General features: G+C 39.8%; 1 protein-coding gene across 1 annotated transcript; it reads right to left on the bottom strand.

Annotated features, from left to right (window-relative positions):
• Positions 1-7,211: 7,211 nt before the first annotated feature.
• On the bottom strand, positions 7,212-12,206 carry LOC125514588 (uncharacterized). Its single transcript, XM_048679924.2, has 5 exons — positions 11,184-12,206; positions 10,845-10,921; positions 10,343-10,431; positions 7,628-10,255; positions 7,212-7,522 (listed from the first exon to the last, which is right to left on the bottom strand). Exons 1-4 carry the CDS (start codon positions 11,383-11,385, stop codon positions 10,144-10,146), a joined length of 480 nt encoding a protein of 159 aa, XP_048535881.1. The 5' UTR covers positions 11,386-12,206; the 3' UTR covers positions 7,212-7,522; positions 7,628-10,143.
• Positions 12,207-13,949: the final 1,743 nt, after the last annotated feature.

The raw sequence follows: 13,949 nt of genomic DNA, 5'->3' as shown, positions 1-13,949 counted from the left end.
AAGCGATCAACTTTTATCGTTCGGATACATTACACTCAAAGGGATACTGGGACATAGCCTTCGTATACAAATTGTGTATGTAGTATGTGGTGGGTGAAAAGCAAAGCCCGCGTCCAACATTTTAGGGTCCAAATCTTAAATTATGGGGAGTTTGATGCTTCTAGTGCATTCTTGAACTAATCCATCATGTTTTGTAAACCTAGTGGACCATAGTTGCATCATTATGTGGCATCACTCTCAACTGGAAATCTAAGTCATGTTGCATTTTGTAAGATTTGTTCTACGGTTTTTGTTGCTCCCAAAATTACATAGTTTTGTGGTGTGTCACATGATACATCTTCAATGTATCTATAATTTTTGATTGTTTCATACTATTATATTATCTGTTTTGGATGTTAATGGACTTTATTTTACACTTTTATATTATTTTTGGGACTAACCTATTAACCGAAGGCCCGGCCCAAATTGCTGTTTTTCGCCTATTTCAGTGTTTCGCAGAAAAGAAATATCAAACGAAGTCCAAACGGAATGAAACCTTCGGGAACGTGATTTTCTCAACAAATGTGATCCATGAGACTTGGAGTGGGCGTCAAGAAACAATCAAGGAGGCCACGAGGCAGGGGGCGCGCCTACCCTCCTGGGCGCGCCCTCCACCCTCATGGGCCCCTCGTTGCTCCACCGACCTACTTCTTCCTCCTATATAAGTCCATGTACCCCGCAAACATCCAGGAGCACCACGAAAACCTAATTCCACCGCGGCAACCTTCTGTACCCGAGAGATCCCATCTTGGGGCCTTTTTCGGAGCTCCGTCGGAGGGGGCATTGATCACGGAGGGCATGTACATCAACTCCATGGCATCTGCGGTGATGTGTGAGTAGTTTACTTCAGACCTTCGGGTCCATAGTTATTAACTAGATGACTTCTTCTCTCTCTTTGAATCTCAATACAAAGTTCTCCTCGATCTTCTTGGAGATCTATTCGGTGTAATCTTCTTTTGCGGTGTGTTTGTCGAGATCCGATGAATTGTGGGTTTATGATCAAGTTTATCTATGAACAATATTTGAATCTCCTCTGAATTCTTTTATATATGATTGGTTATCTTTGCAAGTCTTTTCGAATTTTCAGTTTGTTTTGGCCTACTAGATTGATCTTTCTTGCAATGGGAGAAGTGCTTAGCTTTGGGTTCAATCTTGAAGTGTCCTTTCCCAGTGACAGCAGGGGCAGCAAGGCACGCATTGTATTATTGCCATCGAGGATAAAAAGATGGGGTTTATATCATATTGCATGAGTTTATCCCTATACATCATGTCATCTTACTTAAAGCATTACTCTGTTCTTATGAACTTAATACTCTAGATGCATGCTAGATAGCGGTCGATGTGTGGAGTAATAGTAGTAGATGCAGAATCGTTTCGGTCTACTTGTCACGGACGTGATGCCTATATACATAATCATATCTAGATATTCTCATAACTATACTCAATTCTATCAATTGCTCGACAGTAATTCGTTTACCCACCGTAATACTTATGCTCTTTAGAGAAGCCACTAGTGAAACCTATGCCCCCCGGGGTCTATCTTCTATCATATTAATCTTCCAATACTTAGTTGTTTCTATTGCCATTTATTTTACTTTGCATATTTTATTTCTCTTTATCATAAAAAATACCAAAAATATTATCTTATCATATCTATCAGATCTCACTCTCGTAAGTGACCGTGAATGGATTGACAACCCCTTTATCGCGTTGGTTGCGAGGTTCTTATTTGTTTGTGTAGGTGCGTGGGACTCGAGCGTGGTATCCTACTGGATTGATACCTTGGTTCTCAAAACTGAGGGAAATACTTATGCTACTTTACTGCATCACCGTTTCCTCTTTAAGGGAAAACCAACGCAGTGCTCAAGAGGTAGCAAGAAGGATTTCTGGCGCCGTTGCCGGGGAGATTCGCACCAAGTCAAGTCAAGATTTGACTCCCAACAACGAGCCATTTCTGGCGCCGTTGCCGGGGAGTCTTCACACAAGTCAAGACATACCAAGTACCCATCACAAACTCTTATCCCTCGCATTACATTATTTGCCATTTGTCTCTCGTTTTCCTCTCCCCCACTTCACCCTTGTCGTTTTATTCGCCCTCTCTTTTTCCGTTCGCCTCTTTTTCGCTCGCTTCTTGTTTGCTCGTGTATTGGATTGCTTGCTTCTCACGATGGCTCAAGACAATACTAAATTGTGTGGCTTTGCCAATACCAACAACAATGAGTTTCTTAGCACTTTGATTGCTCCTCTTACCGATGCTGAATCTTGTGAAATTAATGTTGCTTTATTGAATCTTGTCATGAAAGATCAATTCGCCGGGCTTCCTAGTGAAGATGCCTAGGGCCGACCCTGAGGGGGGGGGCAGGGGGCGGCCGCCCCGGGGCCCGGAAATCTAGGGGCCCCCTCCGGCCATGTACGCATGTGAGATTACCTAGCTACGCAGTGACAACACCGTCCCTCGCAGCAGATTTTTTTTAGGGAAATCGCACGCAGCAGGAGGTAGCGGACGACGATCACACGAGTATGTTCATCGTGTTTTCTTCCTTGCACAATCGCACATCCGCACGACATCATCCACCGTGAGATACTGGGCCTGGCCCAGCTCGTGGGCAGCATGACCATCGGCCCCCGACTAGCGCACAACGCCCACGTTCCCTTTTTCCCATCGTGGATGCCTACAACCAACATGAAAATTTAGTCGCCAATCGCGGCAACGCCATCGCCGTCATCAGGATATCGCCCATGGCGGCCGCGAAGGGGAAGGAGCACACCGGCAGGCTCATCATCAGGTTCCGGTAAGGATCGCTTCGCTCTTGAATTCTTGATAGAATCATGTGTGCTTGTATGGATTCTGAGATTTATCCCCTTCCTTGCTCGCGACGGGAAAGTTTATAGTCGCTGTGAGCGAGATTTTTATTTGACATTTGAAAATTAGGAGCCATGATGCTACTGTTCGATTTAGGAAAAATAGGAGTATAGGATGTTGTCTACTAAAGCAGGATTAACCACGAAGTTCCGTCAAATTCTATATGAACTTGTATGTTTAATTAATTAACTCGATGATCGATTTTATGATTCTGTGGTGATGCTGGAAAAGCGCTATCTCAAAGACATTCAGACGGTTCCTTCTTTGTAGAATATTTCAACTTATATCTCCAGGATCAAAGTTGACAGAAAATAATGCTTTCTCGGTTTGGAGATGATAGAAAGAAATATATTGAATCTTCTGTTCAACAGTTTTCTCATATAGTTTATGACATTAACTCACTATCTGTGTTATCTATAGGGCTTAGAAGATGGTTCTAATGCTTCATCACAGAACAATCTTTTTTATCAAGGACATGTATAAGGAGGTGTTGGATGTGTTGATGGTGGCTGAGGTATGTAACCTTCTGTGATCATTGTTGTCATACTGTAAAAAGCATATACATCTTTTAAATAGCTATATAGTGATGAAAAACAAAAATGTGAGGTTTGTAAGTTTAGAAAAATTATTGAATGGGATTGATATCATACCATAATTAATGTTATTGAATCTAGGAAAGTTAGAAGAAAAAAATTTAAGTTAACTATAATTATTTGATTTTGGATGCACTTGTTTTACTAAAAAATTATCATATACATATATTAAATATTATGTTGTTGTTTATAATAAGGGCCCCCGGTTCTAGTCTCGCCCCGGGCCCCAGAAATCTCAGGACCGGCCCTGAAGATGCCGCTACCCATCTAAATAGCTTTGTTGATTTGTGTGATATGCAAAAGAAGAAAGATGTGGACAATTATATTGTTAAATTGAAGCTATTTCCTTTTTCCCTTAGAGATCATGCTAAAGCTTGGTTTTCGTCTTTGCCTAAAAATAGTATTGATTCATGGAATAAGTGCAAAGATGCTTTTATCTCTAAGTATTTTTCCTCCCGCTAAAATCATCTCTCTTAGAAACGATATTATGAATTTTAAGCAACTTGACCATGAACATGTTGCACAAGCTTGGGAGAGTATGAAATTAATGATACGTAATTGCCCTACACATGGTTTGAATCTTTGGATGATTATACAAAAAATTTATGCCGAATTGAATTTTACTTCTAGAAATCTTTTAGATTCGGCCGCGGGAGGCACTTTTATGGAAATCACTTTAGGAGAAGCTACTAAACTCCTAGATAATATTATGGTTAGTTATTCCCAACGGCACACCGAAAGATCTACTAATAAAAAAGTGCATGCGATAGAAGAAATTAATGTTTTGAGTGGAAAGATGGATGAACTTATGAAATTGTTTGCTAATAAGAGTGTTTCCTCTGATCCTAATGATGTGTCTTTGTCTACCTTGATTGAGAATAATAATGAATCTATGGATGTGAATTTTGTTGGTAGGAATAATTTTGGTAACAACGCGTATAGAGGAAACTTTAATCCTAGGTCGTTCCCTAGTAATTCCTCTAATAATTATGGTAATTCCTACAACAATTCTTATGGAAATTTTAATAAGATGCCCTCTGAATTTGAGACTAGTGTTAAGGAGTTTATGAATTCGCAAATGAATTTCAATGCTTTGCTTGAAGAAAAATTGCTTAAGGTTGATGAATTGGCTAGGAACGTTGATAGAATTTCTCTTGATGTTGATTCTTTGAAACGTAGATCTATTCCACCTAAGCATGATATCAATGAGTCTGTCAAAGCCATGAGAATTTGCATTGATGAGTGCAAAAAAAGAACCGCTAGGATGCGTGCTAAGAAAGATTGCTTTGTGAAAGTGTGTTCTTCTAGTTTCTATGAAAATAAAGATAAAGATCTAAAAGTTATTGACGTGTCTCCTATTAAATCTTTGTTTTGCAATATGGATCTTGATAATGATGGGACTGAAGATGAGCCACCTTTACCTAGAAGGCGTTCCAAAAATTTGGAGTTTTTAGATCTTGATGCAAAAATTGGTAAAAGTGGGATTGAAGAGGTCAAAACTTTAGATATCAATGAACCCACTATTTTGGATTTCAAGAAATTTAATTATGATAATTGCTCTTTGATAGATTGTATTTCCTTGTTGCAATCCATGCTAAATTCTCCTCATGATTATAGTCAAAATAAAGCTTTTACTAAACATATCGTTGATGCTTTGATGCAATCTTATGAAGAAAAACTTGAGTTGGAAGTTTATATCCCTAGAAAACTTTATGATGAGTGGGAACCTACTATTAAAATTAAAATTAAATATCATGAATGCTATGCTTTGTGTGATTTGGGTGCTGGTGTTTCCACGATTCTGAAAACTTTATGTGATTTGCTAGGATTCCGTGAATTTGATGATTGTTCTTTAAACTTGCACCTTACGGATTCCACTATTAAGAAACCTTTGAGAAGAATTAATGATGTTCTTATTGTTGAAATAGGAATTATGTGCCCGTAGATTTCATTGTTCTTGACATAGATCACAATCCTTCATGTCCTATTATTCTTGGTAGACCTTTCCTTGGAACGATTGGTGCAATTATTGATATGAAGGAAGGGAATATTAGATTCCAATTTCCGTTAAGGAAGGTCATGGAACACTTTCCTAGAAAGAAAATTAAATTACCTTATGAATCTATAATGAGAGCTACTTATGGATTGCCTACCAAAGATGGCAATACCTAGATCTATCCTTGCTTTTATGCCTAGTTAGGGGCGTTAAACGATAGTGCTTGTTAGGAGGCAACCCAATTTTTTTTATTCCTTACTTTTTGCTCCTATTTAGTAATATATAATTTATCTAGCCTCTGTTTTGGTTGTGTTTTTTTTGTGTTTACTTAGTGTTTGTGCCAAGTAGAACTGTTGGAAAGACTTGGGGAAAGTCTTTTCGATCTTGCTGTAAAAAACAGAAACTTTAGCGCTCACGAGAATTGTTGTAATTTTTTACTGGAGAGTGCTATTTAGTTAATTCTTTTTGGATATGATTAATAGATAAATTCCTCACGTCCAGCAATTTATTTTAGAATTTTTGGGGTTCCAGAAGTATTCGAAACCTACATATTACTACAGACTGTTCTGTTTTGGACAGATTCTGTTTTTCGTGTGTTGTTTACTTATTTTGATGAATCTATGGCTAGTAAAAGAGTTTATAAACCATAGAGAAGTTGGAATATAGTAAGTTTAACACCAATATAAATAAAGAATGAGTTCATTACAGTACCTTGAAGTGGTGGTTTGTTTTCTTTTACTAACGGAGCTCACGAAGATTTTCTTTTAAGTTTTGTGTTGTGAAGTTTTCAAGTTTTGGGTAAAGATTTGATGGATTATGGAACAAGGAGTGGCAAGAGCCTAAGCTTGGGGGTGCCAATGGCACCCCAAGGTAAAATACAAGGACACCAAAAATCCTAAGCTTGGGGATGCCCCGGAAGGCATCCCCTCTTTCGTCTTCATTCATCGGTAACTTTACTTGGAGCTATATTTTTATTTGCCACATGATATGTGTTTTGCTTGGAGTGTCTTGTATGATTTGAGTCTTTGCTTTTTAGTTTACCACAATCATCCTTGATGTACACACCTTTTGAGAGAGACACCCATGAATTGGAATTTATTAGAATACTCTATGTGCTTCACTTATATCTTTTGAGCTATATAGTTTTTATTCTATGTGCTTCACTTATATCTTTTGAGCTATATAGTTTTTGCTCTAGTGCTTCACTTATATCTTTTAGAGCACAGCGGTGGTTTTATTTTATAAAAATAATTGATCTCTCATGCTTCACTTATATTATTTTGAGAGTCCTTTAGAACAACATGGTAATTTGCTTTTAGGCATAATAAAAACTTTTATATAAGTGCATTGAATACTAAGAGAAGTTTGATACTTGATGATTGTTTTGAGATATGGAGATAGTGATATCAAAGTTGTGCTAGTTGAGTAGTTGTGAATTTGAGAAATACTTGTGTTGAAGTTTGCAAGTCCCATAGCATGCACGTATGGTAAACGTTGTGTAATAAATTTGAAACATGAGGTGTTATTTGATTGTCTTCCTTATGAGTGGCGGTTGAAGACGAGCGATGGTTTTTTCCTACCAATCTATCCCCCTAGGAGCATGCGCGTAATACTTGGGTTTTGATGACTTGTAGATTTTTGCAATAAGTATGTAAGTTCTTTATGACTAACTAGTAAGCTTGCACGTGCAACGCACGTCTAAATTCAGACGATAAGTACATCCTTTTGTAAAATATTCGTGTGATTCCTAACTTAGTTATTTGAAGTGCATTGTTTGACAATTTATGATGGTTCGAACAGTGGGCAGAAAGGGATCTTCAGACACAAAACAAGATCTCTGAGTCGACCAAAATAGAATCCACAAACTAAGATAACATCATCCATAAGTTGCCACAAACATCTCATCGCTTCTCCTCTTTCTCCCATCGGCAGCCTTCTTCATCTGGGCTCCCAACTGGTGCTTGTTCGTCATGTCGACACGGAGCTTACCATATGCATCTGCATTCGCCGCGTATGTAATCGCCCTGGACCCTGGATGGCCATAGCAAGCTCCTCTTTTAGAATTGGATAACCAGCCCTCGAGCAAGGGAGGCATAAACATGGAGAAAAAGAAACATAGCATACTTGCGAGCACACCTTGGGAAGATGTCTCTTCCAGCTAGGCCTTGTATCTTGAGCCTCCAGTGACATGTTCTTTCGGCGCTGGTCTTTGAAAATTCCAATGGTCGGAACAAGCATAGAAGAAACCTTGTAAAACAATGGACGTGTAGACTAATGAAACTGATTGATTTCTGATATAACCATTTTTTAAAGGGGACATGGTAACACAAAACACATGTTTCCAAAGATCAAAAGGAGTCAAAAATTATATAGCGGTGTCTTCATAGGTTTTGCCGGTGTGATAGCGATGAAAAATTTGTCTTCTTGAAATACGTACATATGACATCTTCCAAGAAAGAAATTATTTATGTACTTGCATTTCACATGCCGACCAAACCGTCATCTGGCTTAACTTGAAGTGGCAGCACTGTTCGACACACGAAAGACTGTTGGCACATAAGGGTAGTTCTATGTCATACTAAACCATAGTTTAAGCATAATATTGATATGTTGGTGTGCCCAAAAAAAAGAAGTGCAATGCATGTCTTTGATATAAAATTCACAATTTTATTAATCTTGCATGTACAATTTATGTTTTTGATTGATATGCACTCTGTAAAAGAATACAAGCTCACTAATAATAGTCTGATCGTATCTCTTATGCAGAAGCTGAAACTAATGTTTGGCCCTAGCATTACACCATTAAGCACCTGAAGTCATTCTTATTCCAAATAAAAGCACCATAACTGAAGCAACCAACAAACTAAACTCTAGAACATCAACGGATAATCAGACCAATCCTTCTCTAAAGCTCGCAAGACAGAAATGTCAAATTCTAACCTAGTTGAAAAATACTGTATAGGGTACATGGTCCACCCACCTAATAAATATAATAGATCGGCATCATTACGTCTAATATGCAATAAATTATGCACCAAATAGAATTCAATAAAATCCAGTAAATCTAATTTTTCTGGTTCCATATATTAGTTTTTTTAGATATATGAGGAGAAATATTTCATGGACAGTTAAAGTCCTTACTCGGGCTTAGAATTAGAAGAAACAAACATTAGAACTGCATTTGCTCGATCCTTGAGTGAAACCTTGGTTGTTACCTCTCCCAAGAAAAGAAAAAGAGAAGATACCAATAATCTGGATGCGGCATCAATAGCACGACTGGAAAGTATATATAGATGCAGTTTCAAGACTAACTAACCATTTTGCATTGAAGTTTGCAAATAAATCATTTCCATGTTTGAACAAAGGGAACTTGTAAACATCTGAACCAGGAACAGATGTTTCTTTAAGATTTAACAATAGCAGCAGAAACCCTGCAGCAAAGAAATAATTCTGATGCACTGGGATAAAAAATTCTGATGTACTTCAGTACCTTTTCATATTTAGGTGAGTGAATAGAGAGACTAACACACAACCATAAGCACACATCTCCTCATTCCGCAATTCAGAGCCTAGTTACTTTATGAGCCAATATATGCATCAATTCAGGATCCTCCAGTGTATAAACTGGTACTTTCAAATCACATTGCAGCTTTTTGTTGAAGAAACAATTTGCACATTCAGTTACATCGGCATGAGCGTCGGTGCAGCTGACATCGTGCTCTCCTAATAGCCATTTATGCAGGGCGAAAAGTTGCATTAAAAAAAGAAATAGACATCGAAGAAAGTATCATGGGTTGAATCAAGATGTCAACATGTGGCTGCAAACTTGCAATTCCTATAGGATTTAAACAAAAAATAACATATATTGCCTAATCGGGCTAGGCGTCGCAGCGGCATTAGTCCATGATATGGAATCCGCATGGAGTAGGCCCAGGGAGCGGTGGCGGCTGCGAGACGGGGCGACGGCGTCGTTCTGCTTGCCTCGGTATATATAATTTGGTATAATTGTACCCTCATCCTGAACATAGGCCCCTACAGTACATCCATTTCTAATTTTATGTATAACTGAGAGCCATTTATATGCCCAAATTTGATCTTAGAAAGAGTATGGATCAATTTTAGCTCTTACATATATATACCTAAATTAAGCAAGCATTCAGATATTACATTCGTATCCAGAGCAACATAGGAATAATTCTTAACTCTCAACCAAAGGCTTTACCATATTTTCAGGGATTTGCGTGCAAACTTGTTTAGTCATCAATCCACAATATATGCATTTCTATTTCTTTGTAACCCTTTTGTTTTCTTGGCGCAACAAATATTTATAGTAGGGCCATGCCTTACTGTTCAGGGTAACAAAAAAATGTCAATCTATTAACCAGTGTACTCAATCATGTTTGGAAATAATGGTACATAGGATCTGGGTCGTTGGTTCTTTTGGATGAATTGGTAGGACCTGGGCTTAATCTACGAATTTAACAAATTGTTTATAAACAGAATGATCTTGCTTTTGGAGAGTTGAATCAGCTCACCTTCACGCAGGAAAAAATGATGTGTTACAATCTACAGAGCTCCCCTCGACTATAGAATCCAATGCACTGGCCTCGATCGCTCTGTCGCAGTTCCAACCAACCCATCAACAGTGAGCTCTAACAGAGTAACATGGAAAAAATCAGACTGGGTGCTTTTCTTCGAGTGATGATGATGACACCGTAGTGAAATTGGTTTTTATCAATACTGCAAAAGAGGGGGTACTTGTGCCTGCAAAAGTTTTCAGATAGCAAGCATGAGTGCAAAAGGGTAACAATCATGGAGGGCATGCAGTCTTGTGGAGTTGACAGAGATTACTCATCGTGAGAGCTTGGATCCAAACAATGCTTCAACTTGCGATTAGCATGCCTCATTTCTTTCATACCAGGTAGATGGAGCTGGTTAACCTGCATATACACATGTTGAAATAATAGAGGCAATGTCAAAGATACTGATAACGGCATAAATGCTTAAATACCCTCCTAACCAGTGGCATATGTTCAACCAAGCACCACCTTGGTTAATCTTTTTTTGTAACACAGAGTGTTCATGTAGACCGGTGAAATGAAACACATAGCTAAAGAACAATTATTGGTGGGACTTTACATGATTATGTTATAAACTGTACTGTGCCAAGCTAGGTAAACATTCTTATCAGGTGATTGATTGTGTTGAATATCTTAAAAAAATGTTCGACCAGACAAACAAAGTGTTTCCTTGAAAAAACACTTTGCAATTACCTATATTAGCATCATGAAACACAGAGTTCCGACAAATTAAGGTCATAAAGATTAATCATATTATTTATAGCTTAAGCTACCTGTCCAGGAGTATATAGAAGAGGTGCATCAGTCAACATCATTGTCTCAACATGAGAATTCACAGTTTGATCCAATCCTACAATACAAACATCTGATGCATAAGAGAGCAGAAATTTCTACGCTGGTGTCAGCCCACCGAGCAAAAGTTCCAATGCAAATTCTAGAAAACAAATAGAACTATGCATAACCAGGAACTGTAGATCGATTGCATCGGAACATTAGAAGGGAAGAAATTTGCATCAAATTGCAGGATGTGCAAACACCTCCTGGTTTGCATGCACATACCTAAAAGTCAGAAATTTGCAAACGAAATTTGTAAGGAAGGATAATTGGAATACCAGCGGATAATCCAAATCGACCTCTGCCGTCGCTGTCGGGTGCGTGCGGCCTCCGCGCGCCGTCGCCTTCCAGCCTCCCCGTCCAGTGCGTGCCGCCTCCTTGCGTCGTCGCCTTCTGGCCTCCCCATCCGATGTGTGCGGCCTCCCGCCGTCGTCGTGCTGGCCTCCCCGTCGGCTGGGTGCGGCCTCTCGTCGTCCCCATCCGGCCTCCCCGTCGGGTGCGTGCAGCCTCCGTCGTCGCTGTCCGGCCTCAGGTGCGTGCGACCTCCGCCGTCTGGCCTCCCCGTCGGGTGCGGCCTCCGCCGCCCGGTCTCTGGTGCGGGCGTGCGTGCGGCCTCCCCCGTCCATGCGCAGGAGTGAAGGGGCGGCGGGCCGAGCGGGTGGCGGAGTGAAGGAGCGCGACGGGGCTGCCGGCGAGAAGGGACGCGGGGATGAGCGGCGGGTGCGGGGGAGCGAAGGATGGTGCGGGAGAGAGAGGAAGCACGATATGTGTGAGCGGTTACTGGGGGCGACAGAGGACGTGCGGAGAGAGATGGAGGGATTAGCGTTTTCTAAGTGCGTGGTTGGTAGCGTTAAACACAGAAAAATTATGGATCATTAGATCTTGTTAATGGATGGATCTGATTGTTTGGATCTGTCCCTCTCTTCCTTTTATAGTGTAGTAGATAGTAGATGTTGAGTCCATGGATTATACGCACTCTCACCCTTCCACATTTGCTAGCCTATCTAATACCGCGCACCTTTCACCGGTATCATACACCTACCATATTCCTTTCTCAAAACAGCCACCATACCTACCTATTATGGCATTTCCATAGCCATTCCGAGATATATTGACATGCAACTTTCCACCGTTCCGTTTATTATGACACGCATCATCATTGTCATATTGCCTTGCATGATCATGTAGTTGACATCGTATTTGTGGCAAAGCCACCGTTCATAATTTTTCCATTCATGTCATTCATGAGTCATTGCACATCCCGGTACACCGTCGGAGGCATTCATATAGTCATATCTTATTCTAGTATCGAGTTGTAATCATTGAGTTGTAAATAAATAGAAGTGTGATGATCATCATTAATAGAGCATTGTCCAAAAAAAGAGAAAGGCCAAAAAAGGAAAAAAAAAAGAAGGCCCAAAAAAGAGAATAAAAAGGGGCAATGCTATTATCCTTTTTCCACACTTGTGTTTCAAAGTAGCACCATGATCTTTATGATAGAGAGTCTCTTGTTTTGTCATTTTCATATAATAGTGGGAACTTTTCATTATAGAACTTGGCTTGTATATTCCAACAATGGGCCTCCTCAAGTGCCCTAGGTCTTCGTGAGCAAGCAAGTTGGATGCACACCCACTTAGTTTCTTTTGTTGAGCTTTCATACATTTATAGCTCTACTGCATCCGTTGCATGGCAATCCCTACTCGTTGCATTGACATCAATTGATGGGTATCTCCCTAGCCCATTGATTAGCCGCGTCGATGTGAGACTTTCTCCTTTTTTGTCTTCTCCACATAACCCCCTTCATTATATTCTATTCCACCCATAGTGTTATATCCATGGCTCATGCTCATGTATTGCGTGAAAATTGAAAAAAGTTTGAGATTACTAAAGTGTGAAACAATTGCTTGGCTTGTCATTTGGGTTGTGCATGATGAGAGTATTCTTGTGTGACGAAAGTGGACCATGACCAAACTATATGATTTTGTAGGGATGAACTTTCTTTGGCCATGTTATTTTGAGAAGACATGATTGCTTAGTTAGTATGCTTGAAGTATTAGTATTTTTATGTCAATATTTAACTTTTATCTTGAATCTTTCGGATATAAACATTCATGCCACAATAAAGAAAAAATACATTGAGAAATATGTTAGGGAGCATTCCACATCAAAAGTTCTGTTTTTATCATTTACCTACTTGAAAGTGCAACTATCCCTGAGTGGTTTTGGTAATTCCTAACAACATATAGCTCATTGAGCTAACATTATTCCAAGATTAATATTTCAGGAAAAGCTCAATGAATGGCATGGCATGGATGAGGAAAGTGGATCCCTCAAAATTCTAAGGACAAAAAGTTTGGCTCAAGCTTGAAGCTCAAGACTCTACATTTTATATTTTAGTGATCCAAGATCACATTGAGTCTATAGAAAAAGCCAATACTATCAAGGAGGGATGAGGTGTTGCTTAATGGCTTGCTTGCTCAAAATGCTTAGTGATATGCTCCAAAACCATCAACTACCTTCCCACATCCACATATGACCTAAACCAAAAGTCAAACTCGGCCCGCCCGATTCTTTCTATCCGGCGCCACCGATTTCAAATGTCATAGCCACTGCCACAAACCCTAGGCAATCGGCACTACCGAGATTACAATGCAAACCCTCTGGTTAGCTTATTACCAAAATCGGTCCCACCGAGTTTGTGTAATCAGTCTCACCGAGTTTGCCTGACCAACTCTCTGGTTAGCTTATTACCAAAATAGGCCCCACCGAGTTTGTGCAATCGGTCACACCAGATTACGTTATGCCCAAACCCTAACCATATCGGTCCTACCGAGTTGCATCTCAGTCCCACCAAAAATCCTAACGGTCACTAAGTTTGCTGAATTGGTCCGACCGAGTTTAACCATTCGGTCCCACCGAGTTTGGCAAATTGTGTGTAATGGTTAGATTTTGTGTGGAGGCTATATATACCCCTCCACCCACTCTTCATTCGTGGAGAGAGCCATCAGAACATACCTACACTTCCAATACACATTTTCTGAGAG

Source organism: Triticum urartu, chromosome 6A (assembly GCF_056163025.1).
Source record: "Triticum urartu cultivar PI428250 chromosome 6A, HENAU_Tu73, whole genome shotgun sequence".
NCBI lineage: Eukaryota > Viridiplantae > Streptophyta > Magnoliopsida > Poales > Poaceae > Triticum > Triticum urartu.
The sequence above is the reverse complement of the archived record's forward strand: the minus strand, read 5'-3'. Positions and strand labels throughout refer to the sequence as shown.